We start from the raw sequence: 23,615 nt of genomic DNA on the forward strand, positions 1-23,615 counted from the left end.
AGGATAAGGAACACTATTAACATACCCATATATGTGGAAATGCTGTGTTTGAGCTTCCTTCTGTAAATGAAGGAAATCAACAGAGAAAGGATTAATGGAGAAAACTGGTGCTTGTTTATAGATTCCTCCTTTCTGGACTGCTACTTGGATGTACTCAGCACATCACAAATACTGCATTTGGTTTTGTTTTACATGAAAAAGTCGGAAGATGTTAACAGAATTATTTTTAAGTACTATACCCTGCAGACAGAATAAACTAAGGCTTCTAGATGTGCTCTCCACCCCTCTCAAACGCATGAATCCTCAAAGCCAAATCTGATTTTATGTTTGCTAGCTTGCTCTTTTGATTCTCCAAGGTATGTAGTAGCTGTCTTTTTCTTGGATATCTCGTTTGCTACTGAAATTGCTTCTGGAATTTGTGTTAAGTGAAGTCCAGATTATTTGAAGTCAGTAGTTTATGCTTGCACATTCTAAGTAAATATTTTGTTACTGAGTGTTGAACACTGAGAGGAAATGGGTAAAAGGATGCTTAGGATCCCTGTCTGGTGGAAACTTACCTTCTTGTTCACTGACACTTACCACTCAGCAACGTGTGTGTTTGGATCCTCACCCTGTTTATTACTATATATTTATATGTACACATACTACTATGCAATTTCTGACTCTGCAGCTAGCCTTTTCATGAATTTATGCATGCTTGTAAAGACTTATATCTAAAGGTTAATAAACTTCAAGACTTCTCTACCATTTGCAAGCTGCAGTCTTAGGTGTCAATGGAATGAGAATGCAAAATATCTATACAGTCCTTTTTCACATTCTCTTTCCTTTTATGTTTTCATTTATTACCATTGAAGGTATTCTCTGGCTTCTTGTATATTCAGCATTTCTGCAGATACTCTTTAGAACTGTTCTTTAAAAAAGAAAGAGAAAGGCCAGAAAGGAAGCTTGAGACTCAGACGCAAGCTACAATATTTTCTGCTGCAGCTGTAAAATGGAATATTTGAATACAAAATTATTTTTGACATATTCAGAACTATGACAGCCCATCATCGGTTTTGTATAATTTCTCTTGGCCAATTCCATATCTTTCTAGTTCTCTCACTACCCGCCAAAAAGCACCTTTTTAAAGAGTTGTTTCTCGCACTACCAATGCTGGCTTTACTCAGATGTGAAGTCTTAAAATGTCTCCTGATTATGTTCTTCCTTGACATTTTCTCTCACCAAAAGGAAAGCTACAAGTAAAGCCTGAACAGCTACAATATGAAAGTTGTCTGTATTGTGGTAGTTGAAATCCAACACTAACAAAAAGCCATTATTGAGTCATGGAATCATTTAAGGTTGGAAAGGACCTTTAAGACCATCTAGTCCAACTGTCCACCTACCACCAATATTGCCCACTAAACCAAGTTCCTTAGTACTAGATTATACATATATATGTATATTTCCTCCAAAAAAATCTTGATTTGAAGGAAGTTATTAGTCCTTTAACACAGTGCCCTGATGTACACAGAGCAGCATGGAGAGTGCTCAATACTGTTTGAAATATGCATACCAAGATAAAGAATGTTCTTAGGAGTACTACCATGAATACCATCTTGTAGTTGTTTCTCTCGGTTTGTTTAACATCAGAAATCCAAACTCTGGAACTGTAGAATACAAACTTTTTGCATATTTTCTCTGTTTTTTATTAAGAGATAGAACTGTCTGAAAAAGGGAAGATGGGTCCTATCTAGGATAGGAACCATCTGTGGGCACGGAGATGCAGTTCCTGCTACATTCAAAGTTTAATAACCAAGTTAAGGCTATTGTAACTGAAACAGACTGGTAAAAGAAAACATGTAATGTCAATCTTCTTCTGATTGGCTGTGCGTACTGTAGTCAAAACAGGCGTGCAGTTGAGCCTGATCTTGGTTTAGTTTTGTCTGTGTGTGCATAACTCATTTTACATTTGAGTTTTGGGTTATTCCCATTCAACACACACATAGTATGCGCACACCCCTTCTGCAAGCTGGATAGTAGATTCTTATGCTTTCTCTCAGAAGAGAGAAGGCTGTTTGGGATGAGCTCTCTGCCCATCACTTTTTCTCCTTCAGAACCTGGAAATGAATCCAGAACTCTTGTATCCCATACTTGTGTGGCTCAGCATAATGGAAAATTGTGTCAGTTGTGTTTGTTGTTTGTTTTTTTTTAAGTAACTACACGTTTGTGGAGTCAAGTACCGCCTCAACTAAGAGGCAATATATGCTGGTGTAGCACTACTATACAATGCACAGATAGGGTAGAGAAGAATGGAGTATGTGGGAGTTGTCTGCATGCAGTAGAATTCAAACTGAATGGGAGCTAACTGTTTTTAACACTGTACTTTGAATTTTTGTTGTCCTTAATACAGACAACGTTAATAACAACTTAATGCATTTCAAGTAGGACCCCCAAGATTAATGGAAAGCATGTCAATTTTGTGCCTAATATTTCTTTTTTCCTTAACTCATGCTTGGAGCTAGCATCATCACTTTACATGTGATTTAAAGATGAATTCTTTCATTTTTGCTCTTACATACCATGTGATAAATGCCTGGAGGCAGGAGAAAGGGAAATAAATTCCCAGTGCGTGGTCAGGATAGGTCCTTATTAAATAAGGTGCTTACCTGAACAGCTTTATTATAATAATATCTTATATGTAGTAGGCTCTAATGACTGCTGCAAGTTACACTTCTGATTCTAAAGCTTGCTCAAATGTGTGTTGGACATTCTATAATCTTGGTTTTTTTTTAGCTGCAGAAGTGAGAATTTCCCATCAAAGGATATGTGATCAGGAAGGAAACTGTGTGCCAGGGTGCCTTGACTGGTAACTCTTGGCTGCAACATCTTGGTCCTATATTCTGCATTTCCCATTATTATTGAGGTCACCATTCTGGAATGGGTTAAAAAACTATCTTTGAATGTTCAATACACAAAACTAGATCTCTTTACATATTTTTCTAATGGGACAACTTAACATTTTGTATTTCTTTAAAAAGGTAGGGAAGTTTCCAAGGTTTAATTATGATTATTTGAGAAGGTATGTTGTTACTGGGTGTGTGTGTACTGAGGAATAGTGCAGTAGCTGCTATCATTTTTATTTATTTATTTATTTATTCATTTATTTGCTTATGTAGATGCTTAAGGAGCACATCTGGGCTGGCCTAAATATGAAATGAAAATATTTTCTAATGGTTCTGCCAATAGGTGACAATTTACCAATGTACTAACCACAGCAGAAGAACAACTATTCCCTGCAGTGCTGAATGTTGTGATTTAGATTAGTAGGGAAGGAGAGAGTGAATCTTTCTCACACAGAATTGCAAATTCTCCCTCTCTCCCTCTCTTTCCTATCCCGTGAAATGGAGTTTCAGCAATTACAAGATCAGGGTGGTATCAGATTAAAATTATTTATAAAAACTTTTACTTAGGAGGTAGAAATTTCAAATAAGACTTGAAGTCATATTTCTCCCTGCAAATCTTGTCATGAGCAGAAATGTTATTGAAGAAATGAGACGTATTATGAAAGACACAGTTTTAACAGATTTTCTATAAAATCGACTGATAGAAAAATAATCTTTACTGCTACTTATGACAACTGTATTTGCTTGTGATTGATTAATATAATTATGAAAAAGATGGAGTACTGCTGATGGGAGTTGAGATTTAAACTGCTGATACAATCCCCAAGGAAAAACAGAAACCAATGGACTATGGCCAGATAAACCCCCTAATATGTAGTCCAGAAAGTCATCAGAAGAGTTACTTCAGCCTTATTTCTGGCCAAAGATGCAGAAGGGATGGAAGAACATGTGGAAGAGACTCCTCTCATGACTGTGGTGCTGTCCTTGGCAGCAGCTTGCCACTTTTTGGTGGACTTCCAGGAGGCAGCAGGCAGCATTGTTTCAGTCGTGCAGTCAGAGATGCAGACACAGGGAGATGCTGTCCCTACACTGAGACAATGCTGGGGACGAAGAACACCAGCTTAGACCATCCTAACCATTCCACACTGGTTCCCTGCGCAGTTTTTGTGTACAAGTAATTTTCTGTCTTTGCTTTATGTCACTTAGATATGAGGTAGACAATCTCCCATTCAAAATGTCCATTGCAAGAAAATAATGCCAAGAAAAGAGTGGTGTAGATAATTTTTCTAAAGGTTTCATAGTAGTAGTTTTTCCTTTTAAATAAGCTTTACATTTTTTATTTCATTCTTAGAGCATTAACTAAGTTCCTTTTATAGGAGAGCTTTTTTCACATAATAGTGAGTTAAAATTAATAAGTGCCTTAATTAGCCTCTAGGACTAATTTCAGTTCCTTTGGCATATAAGAATTAGGCTATACAAATATTGAAGCGTAGTGAAATCCTGTGTCTTTGTAGATCTTTTTAACTAATGAATGTAAATTCCTTTGCTTAAATAAAAAAGCTTAAAAACATGAACATGGCAAATTGGAAATGTGCTGAGAAAATGATTTGTAATCAAGAACATTTTGATACAATATTTGACATCTAAGCATGGTAAAACTGTGTTTTCAAGACTGTCTGTTATTTAATTCATATCTGATTTTTAGAAAAGTAGTTAATTTCATATTTGTGTTTTTAATTTGTAGGTACATTGAAACCTTGAAGGAGCACAAACCAAAGATTGTCTGGGATGAACAAATTGCTGAACACTACTTTGAATACAAAAAGTGAGTTACAATTATTCACTAACTGTTCTACAAATATTCTTAGACACGGCCCAGCGCACAATGAATTACCAGTTAACTGTAGTATGCAACTGAAATCAGTAAATGGAAATGTTGATGTCTGTGATCTGTGTGTCAACATGGAACTCTAGTATAAGCGTGCCTCAGGCAAGGGAATTAAACCAGGGAAGGATTAATGAAATAATACAAGCTAAAACAATCTTAAGAAGAGAAGTCTGATGAGTCATATCTTTAGAAGTTATCCATGAAAATTATCTGCTGAGTGCCGTTTACACTGTGCATCTGAAATGAGTACTCTGAGCTGTTAGGTGATTGCTAATAATCAGCCAAATGTAATTCTCCAAACAGTCTGTGGAATATAAGAGCCTTCACAAGTCCTACTGACTAGATTGGTCAGCAATCTATCAGCAATCTAGATTGGCCTGCACTATGTGAGATGGATTATAGAGAACATTATGGAGTATCAGGTGAGTAACAGAAGTTGTTAAAAAGACTGGGAATGTTTTCCCAAGAGTGTGAAGAGAATAATTAATAGCTGTCTTCTTTATTCGTCATGAAATGATGAGAATTCATCATGTAAATATTCATGTAAAGATTCAGTAAAAGTTCATTCAAAACAGACAAACAGCAAAATCTCATTAAGCTTCAGTAATAATTTGCTATATATTGGATACAAACATTAAAAAAACATGGTAAAATTCTACAAACAAGATCTCAGTGTTGCTCCAAAACTTAATCTTGTATACTACCCAATGCACTGACAGCATGAAGAGAGCACACCACTGAAAATGAGTGAAATGCATTTTGAGGTGCCTTAAGAAAAAAGCAGCAGAGTTAGTACATTTTTTAAAATACCTTTTCGATTGAAATATTTTAAAACTCAAGAAAGAAACAACAACAAAAGCCCTGTCCTATCTGTATATTTATAATTAATGTTCTAGGATTCTTTCAACCTGCAATTTTATCCTGCCTTGTAAACTCCTCAACTACATGCATTTCTTATCAGAACAAAATACATTTACCTCTGGTCAGCAGTGTTTCAATTTATTTTCTATGTTTTTCTGAAAGGACTTAAATCTGTGTTCTTTCCTTTTTAATTCTGCAGTATCCTGTTGTACAGTTACTCTGTGTAAAAGAGTTCAGAGATTTTTCATGTTAACTAAGGATAAATAAACCAGAGGCTTAGTTTTACTAATCTTTAATGCAAAATCCAGTGGGAGGCACAATGGCCATGTGATGACAACTTGCTCTCGAGAGTAAATCTGAGGGCTCTGTTTGAATGGCAGGTATCTGGGATTCATTCTTGAAGCATTTCCTGAATGTCTTCTTCCAAACAGGACATGGAAAAGAGAAGGCATGGCAGTAGCACTACCTCATTTGCCTTCAAAAGGCAGTCTTTGGAGATAATGTTGTTTGTAGGCTTTCTGAAAGAGTTTTCCATGCGTAAAACAAACTGGATCAGAAAATCACTCTAAACTCCAGCTATGCTGTGGCTGGCAGGCAGTCGTGCATCTCAGCGTGTCTGCAGTGGCTCAGCTGACTGCAGGGGAGGCTTATTTAAGAGAGCTTTTTCAGTGACCACCTTGCTTTGTAAAGTTCCAGTTATTTTGGATAGAAAGAGCAGGAAAGCCTGAATATGCAGCAATAGTAAAACACCTCACCAGCCAATCTTGCATGTCTGCAATTGCTAAGAAATCAAATTACCAATCTTCAAGCAAAGTACAGTAGTGGGCAGAGACTAACTACTACAGACAGTTACAGGAATCTATTGTCTCTAAGTGCACTATACTGTAGGTACACATTTGCTCAAGATGAGTGATTTTACCAGCCAGTGTCCACTTGGTCTGGCCGAGCACTCTGCATTTCCTTCTAGCCTAACTGGAGAATTGATGCTTCGAGACCACCTCTAACTCATCCTTCTCATTATTTGGAGTTTTAAAGTGCAACCTTGGCATTTGTGCCCAGTGAAACTTGCCCTGCCCATACACCTTATACTAGTATTTAGCTTAACATAAAAGACATTTATTCAGGAAAATTGTTCAGTTTCCATCTGACAACCAAGTGTCTTTATCTTCTTCTAGGTAAGCATTTAGTAGGCACATCTCTGTGTTACTACTGAATGGTTTTACAATGTTGCACCCAGTTGCAGGAAGATACTGGGGTGTACTTACTGAAATCTAATATCAACCCATTTCTATTGTGAGATTTCCTTCTCACTTTGCATCTTCTTGGATGTCTTGGAGTCTCTGTTTTAGCTGTTTTACCTCTTTTAAATGTTGTCCTCCTAAAGACCACTCGAGTACAGTAAATAAATACCTTGCAAGATACTCTGATAGATACTCCTGTAACTGATACCTGCACATTTATTTGACTTCTAGATATACAGTGCAGGGGTACCTTCCCCTAACTCCTTTACTTTCCCCACCACTTTGGATTCATGTGCTCTGATGTGGTTGTATCTACAGCAGAAAGGGCAGAAGTTTTTGTCTGCATTAGAAATGGAAGAGCAGTAGAGAACACTTTGGCCCTATGCTGTAGCCAGGTGTGGGCTGAATGGAAGCTGATGGCGAAACTGTCTAATTTGAGAGTCAGTCTCAGCATCCAGAATGAAGTGGCCATTAGCAAAACGTCTTAAACAAGGTACTAAATTGCAGATGGTCTCTATGTTTGATATGGACGTATTAATTCCCAAGTACTGAACATACTAGCATATCTTATTTTTGAAAGCAATATCTTTTTCACAATAAAGTCAGCAGTTTTCTTAAGCACTGTCTTTGTTTCCTTATTATTGGAAGGAATAGAACTGTTTTTTCAGCTAAAAATTGTAAGAGAGTCTACTAAAGCGATTGTGACTACTTTTTTTTTCCTTTATTTTTAGAAATAAAGGAGGAAAACATGCCATCTTCTATCCAACACTGAAGGTAAGTGTGACATTTTCTGGCCAATGGCAGTAAAAGGAAAGAAGTATTTACTTGACTTGGATGATTAAGACACTTCATAAAATACTGAACTGGGTTTAGACTTTTGTGAAAGAATTCACCCTGTTGTTATGATAAAAGGCTTCAGCTTCCTGTGCAAGACTTTTTTTTTCTGTCTAAGGCATAATGGGTTCAGGGGGTCTTTGAAGCTTTGCCATGTCTAGAGATTACAGACACCAGAGCAAACCAGAGCTCTGGAAGGAGCTGTTTGAGCACACAATTGATGTGCTAACAGATGCTGGATTGTCAGAGAAGAGATTGACAAAATTTGCCCTCTGAACAACTTCGACCTTACTGAAGTCCTTTGGCTGGACATACAGTTTCTGTCCACAGAGTAGTCTGCAGTGTACCAAAATACATGATAAATGGTTATTTGCCTTAATTCCTAGTGAGCTACTTTTAGATTTTCTCCAATTAAACTAAAGAATTTTAAGCCTCTTCTGGCTTCTGTAGAAGAAATACATCATATTTAGAGAGAACAGAGACATTCAGTATGGTTATACTATTGTGAGCTTTTTCCAAAGCTCCATTTTTCTGAATGGGAATATTGTCTTATGCTCTGTTAGTTACAGCTATATTTCCCTTCATTAATCTAAAACAGGTGGAAGTACTAGCACATATGGGATATGAATTGCTATGCCTAACTGTGTTCTTGCTAGTATCTGCCCTGAAATTTCACTGCAAATCTATCAGAGAAACGACAGATTGTGCTGCATGTTATCACATTGCATTCTCTCTGCTCTTGTGTTAAAATTTCACCCTTCTAGAATCAGACCTAGCCTGAACAAGAACATTCAGTCCTGTAGGTTTCAAGATTGCAATGAAATATTTAGAGACTGTGTGCTGAGGTGAATCAAAGAGTTGTTCACATCATGGCGATCAAAATGGTCAATGGAACATAGAATTTTGGTTTATTTCCCCACTCACAAATGTGTTTGTTCCCCTTTTTAATGTTGTAATCACTGGTAGGTTAAGCTGCTCAAAACTGACTTGTTCGTGGTTAGCTAAAGGCAGGCATGAAGTCCAGGCTGGTAGATGTATTAATGACACCTTGACATTTTGTTCTGTTTCCTGTGGAAGTGAGTTTTAAAGACATCCCTGTGGTGTGAGCTGTTCAAACAGCGCTGCACTTCAAAGTAAGAAAACCTGAAAGTAAAAGACTAAAAAAAAAATTAATTGTTTTTATTGTCTGAACTGACAGAAGTACAGAACACAAAACGCAATGTTACTTCCCTTGTAAACCAGTGTCTAAACCAAATCTACGTCAGTAGCATAGATAAGGATATGTTTTAAATTCATCTCCCAGATCTCTTAAAAATAGAATTCTGATAATGAAAATTATGACTCTGTCCTGGGAGAAGGCAAGGGTAGGTACAAGATCTCGATGGTGGCTCTAATTGTCTTCAGTGATGAAGTTTTATTTTACCCTTGGGAAATTTCTGGGAAGAGTTAGAATTTCTGTACGTTGGGAAATGATAGCTTAAATTAGAACAGTCCTTTGCATAGTTCATAAATCAGATTTATTTCACTGGCATTTTGTCTATTTAGCTGGTTATCGTGCATTAGGTCATTGAATTAACCGGTGTAATGAACTGTCTCTTACTGAATGAGTGCTTGCTAGCCAGAGAAAATTTGAAATACAGACTTTGGGCTTTTCAGAAGTTCAAGGATGGTTATTTTTAAAGTCTGTTAATGGCAGAGAGAGATGACAGCATGGAGTGTCTGATGCCTCTGACTAAAAGCTAATTGCTTTATGTGTCTTTGTCTTAGTCCATCCAGTTGCGCTTAGAGCTTGCAAAAGAATTGGGCACTGGTATATCCATCTGGGAACTGGGACAAGGCCTGGATTATTTTTATGACCTGCTTTAAAGTAAGAGATGATGTGGGAAAGACTTTTGCTTCACTGAGACTCCACCTTCAATTAATTTGAGTATCCCGGAGAGGTGATTTTGAAAACATTTTTTGTAATTTATTTCATATCTGTATTAAACTTGCATTTTTCCCAATAAAGAACTTCTTGTTTTGCCACATAGATATGATTGTTGGTTTCTGATAAAGTTCAGAGGAAAAAACTTGAAAGCTTCTGAATTAACAGCTTAGAAAGAGACCGACCTGTACAGCTGGGATGACACTAGAAGTGAAAATATTTTTTTTCTGCGAGAAATGAAATGGACAAACTGATACCACCTGATCAGGGTTTAAGGTAGATATCTCTCAAACAATTGCTGCTAATCATTTAAGTGAACAAATAAATTAATCAGATTATGTCTGGCAAATTTAACATCTGCTGGACTCTGCAACCTGCTGTCTCTTAATAAGGTAAGTCAACATAAAATGAAGAGGGTGGGTGTGAGGGGAGCAATTAGATACCTAGATACCTAGGGCTGGTAAAGGATTGAATACTGACTGTTAGCTGTTTGTTTTCTTCATTTTATTACATTGCTTATGTAGTTCAAAATCACAGTAGTTCTGATTCATGACATGACTTGTTTCTAAATCATTTTTGTAAGCAGGAGATGATGCTCTGTGATTTCTCTCTTCCACTTAGGCTGCTTAGTGTCTTATTTTACAGTACTTAGCACCAGTGCATGATGCATTAGTGATTAGTTTGTGGGAACTGTAGTGTTTAGCACAAAAGGCTACAATGGAAATGAGAAGTATTTGTGTAATGATGGATTGTGCTGATAACCCCTGGAGGACATCATAGCAGCACTGACAACGCCTTTATTTAAGTAGGTGCTATGAATATAGTGACAACCTTTCTGAATAAAGCTTTTATTATTTAACTGCACCCATTGGTGCTTTTGTCTCCATGAAACAGATTTTTTTTTTATTAAATAGCTCAGAAGCTATTAATTAGCTTTAAAACAGCCCTGTCCCCCCAAATATTGTCCCTGCTTTTTAGTTTATAAGTTTTCTGTTTGTAGAAGTACACAGGCTTCAAGGTAGTTTGTTGTAAGGAAGTAAGGGGAGGTGGTGGGAATTTGATGAGGGTGTTGCTGGTCCCCAGCAGAGATCCAGGCAATAGCTCTGTACTCCCACTGGCGTTCTTCTTGCCACTTACAGTTGTCACAAAAATAACTGCACTCCTTCTCTTTGCATCCACTCTTCCCAGTAATTAATCTCAGTGGGGGATTTATCTGCCCCTGCTTGTTTCAGCGGAATAAATCCCATTGTAATCCACCATTGATTAAAGAACTATTGATCTTCACCTCACTGATTTAGTTCTGGCATCTCTTGACTTCTCACATTGCAGTATCCAGCAGGGTTTACTAATCAGGCTTCTTTCTTCCATACCATTAGTACTGAGATAATTTGCTACGTGAATCCTCATGTTCAATTAACTTGAGCTTTCTGGTTCGTTCAAAAGCAATTTAAAAGTCACTTTTGGCAATGGTATCTGCGCAAGAATTTAGTTCCATTATGCTGTTTTTCTACTTTCAGTGGCATTAGTGAACCAGAATGTCTCAGAAAAAAGATGATCAGTTACAAATAGAAGAGTTTGGGATCTAAAATGGCATGCATTGTCAGCTACTAGCTGGTAGGTAGTGGTTTTAAAAGTGAAAGTTTTGGGGAAGAAGAAAATATTTCATTTTAATAGATGGTTTCCTCTCTAGAAAGGATAAATGTAATTTGTCATGCTTTTTTCTTCATTTTTTTTCAATCTCGTGATGATTCTCTCTGAAGTTCAACTGTTCTTTTTGTCTTTGAGTACAGCTGTGCTAGGGATAACTGTCTTTAGCATCCTCAGAGATGGAATGAATACATACGTGTGGCAGAAAGAGCAAACTAACCCTGCTAAATCATGAAAAATAAATACCAGAGGAGAAGTACATTGTGAGTTTGAGCAATTCATGGCATGAGGCTAAGGATTTTGCCTTTTTGTCTCTAAAGGTAAAACACTTATTGCTTTAAAAATAACAGTTAAAAAGAAACAGAGTAAGCACAGTTCTTTAGCATGAAGTTCTCAGAAAATAAAATACCAGGCAGGCATTTGATTGAACGCCCGAATGAAGACTTGCTACTAATGGATTTATCTTGTGATCGCTTAATTTCTCAATGTGTGGCAGTGTCAACTTGTGTTTTGTTAGATATCACAGAATGCAAAAAAGCTGTGTACCACCAGTGACCCATGATGAAGGCAAGTTTCTCTTGAAATTTATACCTCACTGCTCGGATGAGAAGATGACACGAGAGAGATGCTGGTACAAAGGTGGGTTCTGTAGGGCATCTGGTTTTTTCTTTCCTTCTGACAAGAGGAGCAAGCTGAGCAAAGGGCAGAAATGGGCGAAAGTGTTGTGTTGGTAGTGCTGTAAGAACCGTGGTACTGGGCAATTGACTTTCATTTCTATGCTTCAAAAAGAACAGAAAGCACTGCTTTGTGGTACATGGAGACGTTTTTCGGTAAAGTGGGGAAAAAAATTTCTGTCTGTTTTTCCTTTGAAGCAAATACTTCTTAAATGAAGTACTTACAGGGCCAAAGATATTGGACTTAAAGAATCAAGGTATGATGGGGAAAAATATCTGGTGTTCCTGTTAAAGCAGCAAAAATCATGAAGCAAGCAGTAAAGCAGAAATGTGCTTATTTCAACAGAATATTCTATCAGTTTTCTAAAGTACTAGTAAGTAGACAAAAAGTTGTGCTCTGTCACCTGACTCTGTTATAGGAACAAATTAACATATGCTACAGCAAGATCTCAGGTGCCATGAACAGTATCAATTACCTAATTGATGTCAAGCAGAGCTTTCTTACATGTGGCCCCAATTGCATTTCCCCATGTTTTGCTTTTTGGAGTTAGGAAAGAATAGAATTTGATTAACACTCATTCTTCAAAATGTTGCTAAAATAAATAAGAGCACTTATCATGCATTAGCATTTGAGATTAAGAGCTGAAAATCTGTCTTTATGTGTATTACTTTGTAAATAAAATGTTATTAAAAATTGTAACAAAAAAAAAAAATCAGATGAATGGAGTGCAAGACTCAAAATTGAAAGCAATGTTATTTTACATTCTCCACATCAGCTGCTGAAAGCAAAGCAAAGGGCCACTTGGGAGTTGCTTTCGTGGGGCACAAAGGTTGTCACATTTGATCCATCCATCACATGGAATTTATATAAGGTAAGATTTAGTAATTACCTGGTGTGGGAAGGAAAAGCATAGAACAAACTAAAATCTGCCCCTATGTGCGCGACTTCTCAGGTGGGAGCAGAACTGCGTCATATGCTCACATGTTGCTTTGGAGGTCGTTAACGAAGCTCATGTGAAAGTGCTCAGTGTGCAGGAGCAGAATATTGATTTTCTAGAAACTTTCCAGCTCTCCTAATTTCATTCACCTGAAGCAACTAATTGCAACAGGTGTGATGCAGTGGCAGGAAGCTACAGACTTTCCAGCAGTAGACTGTGTGCTTTGTGATTCTGAAATCAGTGGCTTGGTATCAGCCAAGTAGGATGGTTGTGTTTCTCTGCACATGCAGCCACAGTAGATTGGAGTATGTTCCAGTTCTCATCTTTTGCTGTGATGATCTTGCTATATGCAGGATATTGCTTGAGTGATGCACTTCACCTTCCTCAAAGAATGGGGGAAAGAAGTCGAAGTCAGAAGATTTTGACATTCACTGGTTTACACCACCGTGTAAAGCCTGTATGTCACAATTACCTCTGCTTCTCATCCTGCTCCAAAAGGTAAGACTGAGTATTTTGTTTTCCCTTATTTCATGTGCTTGGATGTATTACAGAAGCTCAACCTCACCCCAAAGAAAAACCCTTAAGCCCTAAGGACATCAATAATTTTTGCTAGTTGTTAGTTTCTTCTTCTATTTTTCCTTAGAATCTGCACTTAGAAATGGTCTGAGTAGGCTTTTCAATGAGGTCTCCTCCAGTGCGCCAGAGCTTCTGGTGTGTGCTCTTTCTAGTTGTGAAGAATGGGTCTGTGACTGAAAACAGCAAATGTGCAGTGTCTGCCCAACTTAAGAAATTCCTTAGGATTGAACATGTCTGTTTTCACCCAAAACCTAATAAACATTAGAGAAAAAAAAGTCCACTGATTTTAGACTTGAAGCCATGAGTAGATGAAGACCCAGCAGCAGCAATATCTGCATTCTTGTGCTGCAGGAGTTAGGGGGAAGGTGCTTGGGAGCATTGTGCAGCTGCAGTGAGGGAGGACAGAAAGAACTGCTGTTTTGTTTGCCAAACTGGCTCCCTTATCCCTGCAGTTACACAGTAATTCTGTGATAGGGTGGGAAAGCTTAGCTTTGCTCAGGGCAACTACCTCTGTTCTGATTTCCCTCTTGGACATATTTGCTGTCCCAGTTGTCAAGATGGAAGCTCTATGAGTAAAACAGTCATGTTGTTTTAACTCTACTACTTGACACTCCTCTGTGAAAAGACTCTGCGCTAATAATCATTATTTGTTTTCTTTAAAAGAAAACTGATGTATTTGGCTATCTGAAAGTCGAAATTCCTTTGTTCTGCATTTGAGTTGCAGCTGGTAGTGTACCATGTGGGGATGTTTGAAGTAATTGACGGTAGCTACAAAAAAAAATAAAATAAAATGGAGGGAACAGACTCTTTAGCAAGGCCTGTTGTGATAAGGGTGAATGGTTTTAAAATAAAGGAGGGGAGAGTTATACTGGATGTAAGAAAACAGTTTTTTCCACAATAAGGGCCATGAGGCATTGGCACAGGCTGCATTCACCATGGAGAGGTGGTGGATGTCCTGTCCCTGGCAACATTCAAGGGAAGGCAGGACAGGGCTCTGAGCACCTGATGTAGCATAGGTGACCCTGTTCACGGCAGGGAAGATGGACCAGATGGCCTTTAAAGGTTCCTTCTAACTCAGATGATTGTATGAACTCACTCAAGTTCCACAAATGCACACAGAGAGGCACACATCTTTCTTGGCAAATATGTTGTCTCATGTTCTCCAACTATAGATGCAGCTTACCCTTACAGGCAGATTGATTTTTGGAGTCTGGGTAGCTTGCTGCTATCATTTTGAATTAACTTCAGAAAGTATTTTATTCAATGATGCCTTTAGAATTACAATACTAAATAGTTGTCTGCTGCATCAGGTCTTTGCATGCTGCTTATGTTTTTTAACCCAGAACTTTCTATTAAAATTAAATTGCTTTTGCTGTTAGCTTGGAATTGTTTTAGATGGACTTTCTGCAGCAAGCAGGATTTGTCGGGATTTTAAATTCCATCTAATTCCTTCTTTCTTCATTCATATCAACGCTGAAATTGTAGTTGACATAAGGATGCATTTGTACAGAGGAGACTGGCTGAGCTCATGTCTTGAAAGCCCACTTTAGACATTTATTGGCTATTTTAAAGCACTGAGGGCTAAATCACGCCTCTAAGGTATTTGTTTTAGCGCTTGGGATTACTGACTGATAAAAGAGAGAACGTGCAGTAAGCTTCAGGAGTTTTGTTTTTTATGTGACAAGATTTATCTGTTGTTTTGATAAGAGATAAAATTATATAAATAAAGTCATGGAGAATATTAATCTTCCCTAGGAGAGTGAGGACTTGCCTGTTTGCTCTGACGCAGAGTGCTCAAATATTTGGCTTGAGTGAGGTCCAGGTTTCACATCAGACTTCATCTCCTCCAGTCAGCAGTTGCTGTTGAGTTTACCTGCATCACTTAAGGAGGTGGACCGTACAGGAAAGGGTAGCAGAGTTCTCATAGCTGTTTGAGAGAAATGAGTGAGAGGGAATGGAGGGAAGCCACTGCCTTCAGAGGAGATGCTTTCTCCTTTGCCACTCCTACAGGAGTGAGAATAGATCTACACTGACCAAAACAAAACCAAATCTCTGCATTTTCAAGGTCTTCCCTGTGCCTTATCTTTCTTGGAGCCAAGGAATATGAAATTTTTTGGCAAAATTGAAGCTGTGTACTTGGCCAGTGTATCTGTAAAAAACTAAGGCTACTCTTCTGATGACTTCACCCAGTGCTTTTTGGCAGAGAATTAAGTTATTCAGTCAGTTTTGTGGATCACAAAGTGAATACTGTAAATACTCACTGCCTTCTGAGTTATGTATACTGGTGTACAAATTGAATTTCAAGCATGTGCAGTATTAAACTCATTTATCAAGTAGTTAAGAAGCCACCTTCCTCTCTCTCCCTTTCCTTGGCAAGGAATTCAGGAATTTTGGGTTGTTGGACATAACTGCTTTGAAAGTGCAGGTAGGGTTCCCAGAGCAGAAAAGAGGCAGGAGATACACAACATGCTGTGTAGAGAATGGTGTTCCAAAGAGAGCACAGCTTTCAACAGGACTGACAGACAAAGGATGGAAGAAAAACAAATGAAAAGTAACTTTTTCAGTGTCACATAGTAAGCCTGTCACAAAGTCAAACAGAGCTAAGGTTTCTCTATCCCATTACCTGCCTCTACTGCAGTCATCAGAAACCAGAACAAAGCAGGGCCCCTTTCCTCACGGGCACTGTTCTGCAGTCAGTACTTGAAGAAAAGCTTAATGATTTGTTGACAACAAGTTGTTGTGCATGCATGAGTGCGCAGAGGTCAAGTTAAGCATGCTGCTATTCCTCCCCTGTATCACAGGTTAAGGAAGAACAGCTTTGAAAAGAGCTTTACTTATGGATATAGGGACAAATAAATCTAGACAGAATAAACAGAAATAGTGATCTGCACCATCAGGAGGAGGAATTAACAGCTGCAGTAAGTCAGAAAGCTGAAGACAGCATGCTTTTGAAAAATCCAGCTGCTATTTCCTAGCCATGTAGTCACTGTTATGCGCTTTAAAAGGAGGGTATTGGAGTTCTGTCCTCACGCTGCTAGAGAGACTGCTTTTCCTCTGAGGCATCTTTTCTCCAGCACAGCATTAAAACACTTCTTCCAGTGCCCTGGTCATTGCCTGCATTTCACTCAAAAAAATGAAAGTGAGAAGGTTCTGCTTGATTCCTTTGCACAGCTGACCTTGTGCTGTTAACCTCACCTAAGAACGTGCTCCAGAGGATGTACTTCTGTCTCTGAAAGTCACTGCGTGCTCAGTGCAGGTGAGGTGTCTGAGCCAAACCACTGCTTATCTTTCTGTGCCAAGCCATTTTGTTTATAGGTAAAGGCATGATTTTCCTGGTGTTCAGGCACTGTTACTACTTAAAGCTGGATCTGGAGTCTCTTCCACTGACTCGTGTGTTGGGAGCCCATTTGGGTTCTTAGATTTTTATCGTTGTTTATAATTAAAACAGATTTTTAGCAGTACAGCTGCAGCCTGATTGCCATTCTTTTAATGAACCTCAAATGAAAACATGATCCAGCTTCATCTCCTGCAGTTGCGCTGAAGAAGTGAGAATGGGAGAACTCAAGAGTAGTAATGGTGCCTTTCACCCTTCCTGCATTAAGTATATAAGCATTGTTTGGAAGGACAGAGCAGCAAGTGGTTTTGTGTGATGAAAAAGAAAGCATTACTGAGCATACAGAAGTACTGTGCAATTGTATAGCTCAGCTAGTTTTCATGGATCCTGCTGCTTTCACAATAATATCCTTTTGTTCCCTTTTTTAAGACATTTCCACTAGCGGCATCATATCACTCATCTGGGGCCATTCTGGAATGGCAGTAGTAAGCACGGCAATGCCAGCAGAGAAGCAAAAGTACTAGGCTGTAACAAGTGAGGATATGCCCAAACACAGCAGCCAAAAGCATAGAAATAAAGGAAAGAAGCTACTTACCCTTAGAAGGCCTCCAGTACACAGGAATCTTCAACAACATCCCTTTGCCTCCAGTGCCAACCCTTAAATGAGGTCTGGGAAGGGGTGGATCTTGGCTCCACCTCTTCCAGTCACTCACGTACATTGCATACACCTGGGCTCCCCTGTATTGGCCCTGCCTTCCCATCAGGTGCTCCATCACTGCTTCAGGCCGTGACTTAGCATTTCTGCTACAGGGAAGTAAACAGTCACATTTGAAAGAATTTACTTCTAATTTCAGAACAAACCTGAAATAATAAAATCTTTCTTTGTGAGAAGCATTTGATAGTGCAGGTGTCAGGCACTTAAATTTGGGCAGTTTCATCACGATGGTAGGGAGATGCCATCTACAATGTCTACAAGCATGAGCAAAGCAGGGCAGCAGTGTGACTCACTGCACATGGAAGTGTTTTTGAATTTTTGATGGAGCTGTGTTGGACTGGAAAAGCTGAGCTGGAAGTGAGAGGCACCTGTAAAGCTCTCGGGTTCCCTAAGGGCATCTCTCCATCCCACGCTGTTCTTTCACTGTAAAACTTTACTGTCAGACTGCAAAATTCCTGATGTTCAGCTGCAAGGCAGTGTTTTGTGAGCTCCAATGTGCATCGCCCTGAGGAGGGATGTCTGGCTTAGTTCTGAAGTTATTTGTGCCGTGTCCTTTTCCATTGCTATTGAAAATGTGCATCAGAAATTATTTAGGAATGTGAAGATGAGGCTAATTATTTGCACAAAATTAAACCCTACAACGTTGTAGGTTAGGGTACACTTTAAAAAGCACATCGTGTTTGCAAGCCCTGTCGTGGGTTGTGTACCATATATGTACAGTCTGTCTGGAAAGGCAAATGTTGGTCTGAGGAGCAGTAATGCTTTGCAGAAGGAATCCCTTTTATTTCCAGGAGTATTTGGAGTAGAGGCTGGTAACTGTCCATTCATAATCATGGTTGATCTCTACTTAATTTGAGCTATTCTAGCTCATTTCTGCCAATGTTAAACAAAACTTTAAGAATGAAGAAGGTTAAAGAAGGAAATTAAATGATCGTAAATCTGCCAAGCTTCGTATTAGGGTGCGTAGAATTTATGGCAAAACAAATTTGGCTTACCTATTAGGAGATTATAAAGAATGTATTTAGAAGGAAGCTGAGATGCTTATTTTTATTTAATGTCCCAGAGACTGTTCTGCACATTATCTGAATAATTACTTCCCGTGCTTCTGTAAGTAACACATTATTTTCTTTCAAACTATTGTGTACCTTAAGTCCATTAAAATGATTCCATTGTTTGGGTTTGCTATTTTCTGCATAAAGGAGCATTTGTAAGCACCTACAGCGAGTACTCCTAGAGGCATCTTATAAAACAGATAGCCAAGTATGAAGTAAAGCATAAACAAGCTGAGCTACTGCACATACAAAGGATTGATAGGATTACAGGGAGATCATTTCATTACCAAATCTGCAGTTGTTTAAAGGAGTGGCCTTTCAGTCTTACAGAAGAATCAGAATATTGTTTTGGTTTCACACTGGTCGCTTCTCAGGCCTTACATTTCCCTGTAGTCTGTGTGGCTGTACAGGCTGCTGGCAGAAGGGCAAAGATTGCTGAGTTGTGGGTAAATGAAGAAACCACGTTCCTCTGGGCTCCTGTGAATGGCCATGCCCTGCAGTCATTCAGGACACCTTGGGATATTTAAATTTGATGTACTGACATTCTTGTATGTAGAAACCTTGACAAAGTGCTCTGCGGGAGCGAATCGTCGAATTGAGTTTTGCATATATAGGAGTTAATACATGAGTTGTACGTGTGTAAATGATACCAAATGCTGTGATGGTAATCCCTTGTTAACAAAGGGATTGACTTGCAGAACAGAATGACTTACATTGTACGTCTGCATGCTGTATTATCCCCACCAAGGGTTTTGTAGCCCTATGTGTTTTCTAACTCTCAGTGCCCCCTCACTTTAATGCAATACCTGCAGAACTTCTTTCTAAGAAATGATAACTGTGTTTCTTCAATGATTCAACACTAAATGCAGTATTTTGGACTTGATTGACCTGAGTATGGATGCATACACACAGAGTCTAAGCTCCCCTTTCTTTCATTTTTGGCAATATCCATGTTGCACCCTGTGGGCATGTTGCCCGTCTGACCACTGTTTGCTATCTGAAACTGTCCTGAGGTTGGGTTGAGTACTTTGAATTCTTCCACAAACCTCATTCTTGTGGCTGTGCTGGCATTTCAAGGCAGGAGAGAAGTGAGCTCTTGTCCTTCAAGGTAGGGCAATTAACCCAGTGTCTAGGCAAGCAGGGCAGAATGTGGCTGCAGAGACACACCGACTGCTTTAAGGTGAATGGATTTATTGCACAGTTCTGGTAGTGTGGGGACATCCACCTTTACCTAATACCACCCCTTATATATTTTTTGTTAGTTGGGAAATGTTTGTTTCCTATGCACTGTTTAGGACTTCTCAGACATACAGAAGTACTTAAGATTAAGACCTTAATATTTAATAAGCTTTCTATTGTTAAAGAGTGAGCAAGCCTGCCAACGTGAGATTGGGCCGGCAGCTCGGTGGATTAATGGAAACAGAGTTGGATTTAAAAGCCCTGAATGATAATCTTTAAATATGCTTAGGCATTGTGGTTGTGCAATTTCCCTGGGGAATCATCACATTCTCTGCTTCAGAAATTGCATTGAAGACATAAATGAAGCTGCAGCACAACCTTTCCTGCCGACAAATCTGCTTTCATTCCTGGGGCTTAAATTCCGTGTTATGTGTCTGTATATGCAGAATGTCATTCCTTCAGGGTTTCCATTTTTTCATTTATTATGAAAATTTATTAATTGTTTCCACTGGAACAATTTAACCAAAACTGGAAGAAAAAATGAAAAAAAAACCGAATTGCTCTGCAACTTTCTTACATGAACCAATATGTTGTTTAAGCTTTCACACAAGCAAATATTGCTATGTGGAAATACTGAAATAAAAACCATATTGAGCTGTGTGCTATCAGTAGGGCAGACAGATGAGATTAGAAAACGGCTGCCTCACACTGCTGCCTTTTTCTTTTTTTTAACTCCTGGCTGGGAAATTCAGTGGTGCTTCTGGTTCATATAACACATTTCAATATTAATTCATTCTCTGATAGAGATCTGAGTGGTCCCACTGCAGATGATAGTGTAGACACAACGTGATTTATTTGGGGATGTCTTCAGAGAAACTGAAAGGTTTGAGAATACCTTCATTGAAGGAGATTACTTTTTCTTATTTATACAAGAACTTGCCAGTGTGAAAGGTATCTGGAGTTGCTTTACTTGTGTACACATTTCGGGGGATTATCTCAATTTCAATTTAATTTGCCACTTCATGCTATAAAACTCTCAGGGAATCTCTAATTTTCAGTGAGAGGTCACTGGATGAATATGAAAATGAAATAAGCTTACATCATCGGAGCTGTGTTGTGTGAATTTCTGTTAGTGCTTTAAAAGTGCTTCTTGTGTAAATAAGGCAGCAGGGCACTCAGCTACTTGGTGCTAGGTCTGGTTGTGTGACTGAACACCCGGACATTTTGTGTGATTGCACTGATGTTAAGGAACCTTCTAACCTGCAGGACACCGTGCTCCATGAGAGCCAGTGATGTGTCAGCTGTCAAGCGCTGAGTTCTCAAAACGTCATGGATCTCAGCAGTTTTCAGATGTTTAAGCTATATATAAACTCACCCTCACTTCTCCATAGATTGATCTCCTGGGAGGCCAGGAGTACTGAAGGCTGGAGGAGATAAGAGAAATCAGTTTCTGTACTCCTTGTAACTGTTTTCATCATCCAGGCCCTTTCCTAAGCTCTGTGAACCTAAAACATCAGGGAGGGGAGCTGATGGAATTGCTGTCGGAGTACTGGAAAAGGACAGGCAAGCAGCTGGAATGGAACAACAGCAGGATCAAAGAGAAAAGGTGAGCAAAACAGCACTGAACACTTATATGCATACTTTTGACCTTGTATACTAAGGATGGGGTTGGTGACTGCTTCCCATTCTCGGGTGGCAATATCAGCTGCAGTGCCTCTACTAGGAAGTAACTTGTATGAGTGAATGAGGTGGTAAGACTGTACCCAGGGATCAGCTGATTGCTCCTGACTGCAGCATCAGTGAGACATCGCAGATTTTCTTACGTACATCTGACTTGTGGCATCTACAGACAAGAATCCATCACCTGAACGTTCACACAAAACTCAGAACTTCTCAGTCTGCTAAATCACACGGATTGGGTGGGATGGTTTGTAGAGAGATTTTACTGTACTGTGTACTTTACATGTACTGTGGCTGAGATTCAGTTCTGGGAGCATCTTTTTGTGTTGTTGTGAAGGGCTTACCGTGTATTTCATGGGATGCTGCTCCGTTGTGCGATATGGTAAGGAAGAACACTGCTCAGCTGACTACAACTGCATGCCCAGCTCTTGGGCAGTTTCCATTTTCACCCATATTCTGCGTCTGTGGTTTTTGTGGGGGCTTTTTATTTTTAATATCTGTTATTTTTTAGTGTCCCTTTTCTTCCTTGACTTTCTTGGTGCAAACATAAACAACATAAATTGGAGTCCTGTGTCATCCTTTAAAAACAAAGATTGCTTGCACTGGAATATTCTGATCCTCAGAAGAAGGTACATAAGTATATTTCTTGAATGTACATTAACTCTTGATTCCGTCAGCATGGGTGATCTCCAGGAAGTTTTTTAATTACTCCAGTTTTCCATGTGATAACAATTCCTTTAAACATGTAAGGACTTATTTCAAAGAACGTTTTGGTAGTGAAGAATGTACTGTGTCACATTAGCCATCTGTGGTGCACAGTTGGACATAAGAAGGTGATTAATAAGGAAGAACTTGAATGCACGGACTTCACAGGATAGAAATTTAAAACTTCAATTTTTATTAGCACCAAATATCAAGCAGGCTCCGTGACAACAAGTTGTACTTCCAAGCTGGTAAGTTATTTAGTTTAGGGAAAGCAAGTGGGTAATGATACGACATTCATTCAATTTATGTACTCCAGTATTTGCATTTGTAGATCCCCAGTGCCTTCAGCTGCATACAGGTCTGAGTCCACAATTTCTGTTCTTCCCCAGAATGTAGGACTACTTTCAACTATGAGGTTTTGGGCATCTCTGTTCTTGAAAGGCCCAGGCCACAACTTTGCTGCTCACTAGAACAGTCAAAGTGCTTCTGACTCTGGGGGCAAAACATTCCTGTTTCTCTTTCTAACATACTGTCAAGTTCCTGCAGCTGAGCTCATAGCAAAAAGAATTTCCCCAACAGCCCTTCCTTGCTTGCAGCCCCACCCCGCCTCCTTACTCATCTAATGCCAGTGTCACTTTCAGGTAAAGCTCCTGCAATTGCAAACCAGTAGCAATTGGTGGCAAGGAGGAGGGCTATGTGATGTCCTGATTGTAAAGAATCATGGTGACTTGGACTGTCATAAGCAGCATCTGGTATAGGTACACTGAGGGAAAGAGGGGAGCTTCCAAGAAAGCACCAGAACCAGCTCCATGCTGAAATGTTCTTTTCCTAAAGATCTGCAAATGCTTCATCTTAACTCAGTCCGTAAATAAAATTAACTTCCTTGGTGGGAAGGAAGAGTTCAGTTCCTTCAGAAATGAAAGCACAGTGGGATTTCGGTGTAGGGCTTTTGTTTGGTGGATTTGTTGGGGTAGAAGTTACCTGGACAGTTAGCTTTGCCATAAGGAAAAATGTGGGGATGACTACACTGCTCATCCCCTCAGTACTGTGTGGGTGCAGGTGAGCTTTTCAAAACAGCAGAGGGAATGTTTGTGAGCTGAGGCTGATCTCAGTATCTTGGGTGCTATCAGAATTGTCTAATTGTGTCCATCAATGACTGAGGAAAGGCCTCCGTGGAGGAGGGAGGTGAGGTGCATCTGAATAGACTTTCACAAACCGGTTCCCGAAATCCCTTTATTTCTGTAGTAATTTATCTCCAGGATGAGTACTTTACACTTAAACTTTTCTCACTGTCAGTATGGGGAAATAAATACATAGGCAGTACATGTTAATAATTGCTTTTTATGCTATACCTTGTACAAAACTTACTTTGTTTTACAGATATATACAACTATATATTTTCTTTTGTTGCCTGTGATTCAAACCACATCCTGTAATAGTCCTGTGGAAACCTAGTGGGAAGTTTCTACTGTATAAAGGATCCCA

General features: G+C 39.1%; 1 protein-coding gene across 5 annotated transcripts in view; it reads left to right on the forward strand.

Moving 5' to 3' along the window:
* CHID1 (chitinase domain containing 1) overlaps positions 1 to 23,615 on the forward strand; it is a 127,187-nt gene that overhangs the window by 92,128 nt on the left and 11,444 nt on the right. For 3 of the 5 annotated variants that reach the window (XM_042814259.1, XM_042814261.1, XM_042814260.1), the window contains exons 11-13: positions 4,627 to 4,707; positions 7,604 to 7,646; positions 9,474 to 9,737. In XM_042814259.1, coding sequence (XP_042670193.1) covers positions 4,627 to 4,707; positions 7,604 to 7,646; positions 9,474 to 9,572 — 223 coding nt within the window. In that variant the 3' untranslated portion in view covers positions 9,573 to 9,737. Of the gene's footprint in view, positions 1 to 4,626; positions 4,708 to 5,073; positions 5,193 to 7,603; positions 7,647 to 9,473; positions 11,917 to 12,727; positions 12,824 to 13,242; positions 13,388 to 21,227; positions 21,352 to 23,615 lie in introns of those variants that run through there. The other 2 variants (XR_006168093.1, XM_042814262.1) reach the window with 2 other exon arrangements.

This window comes from Centrocercus urophasianus, unplaced genomic scaffold (assembly GCF_019232065.1).
Source record: "Centrocercus urophasianus isolate 14NV4802_14NV808 unplaced genomic scaffold, USGS_Curo_1.0 seq_14, whole genome shotgun sequence".
Lineage (NCBI taxonomy): Eukaryota > Metazoa > Chordata > Aves > Galliformes > Phasianidae > Centrocercus > Centrocercus urophasianus.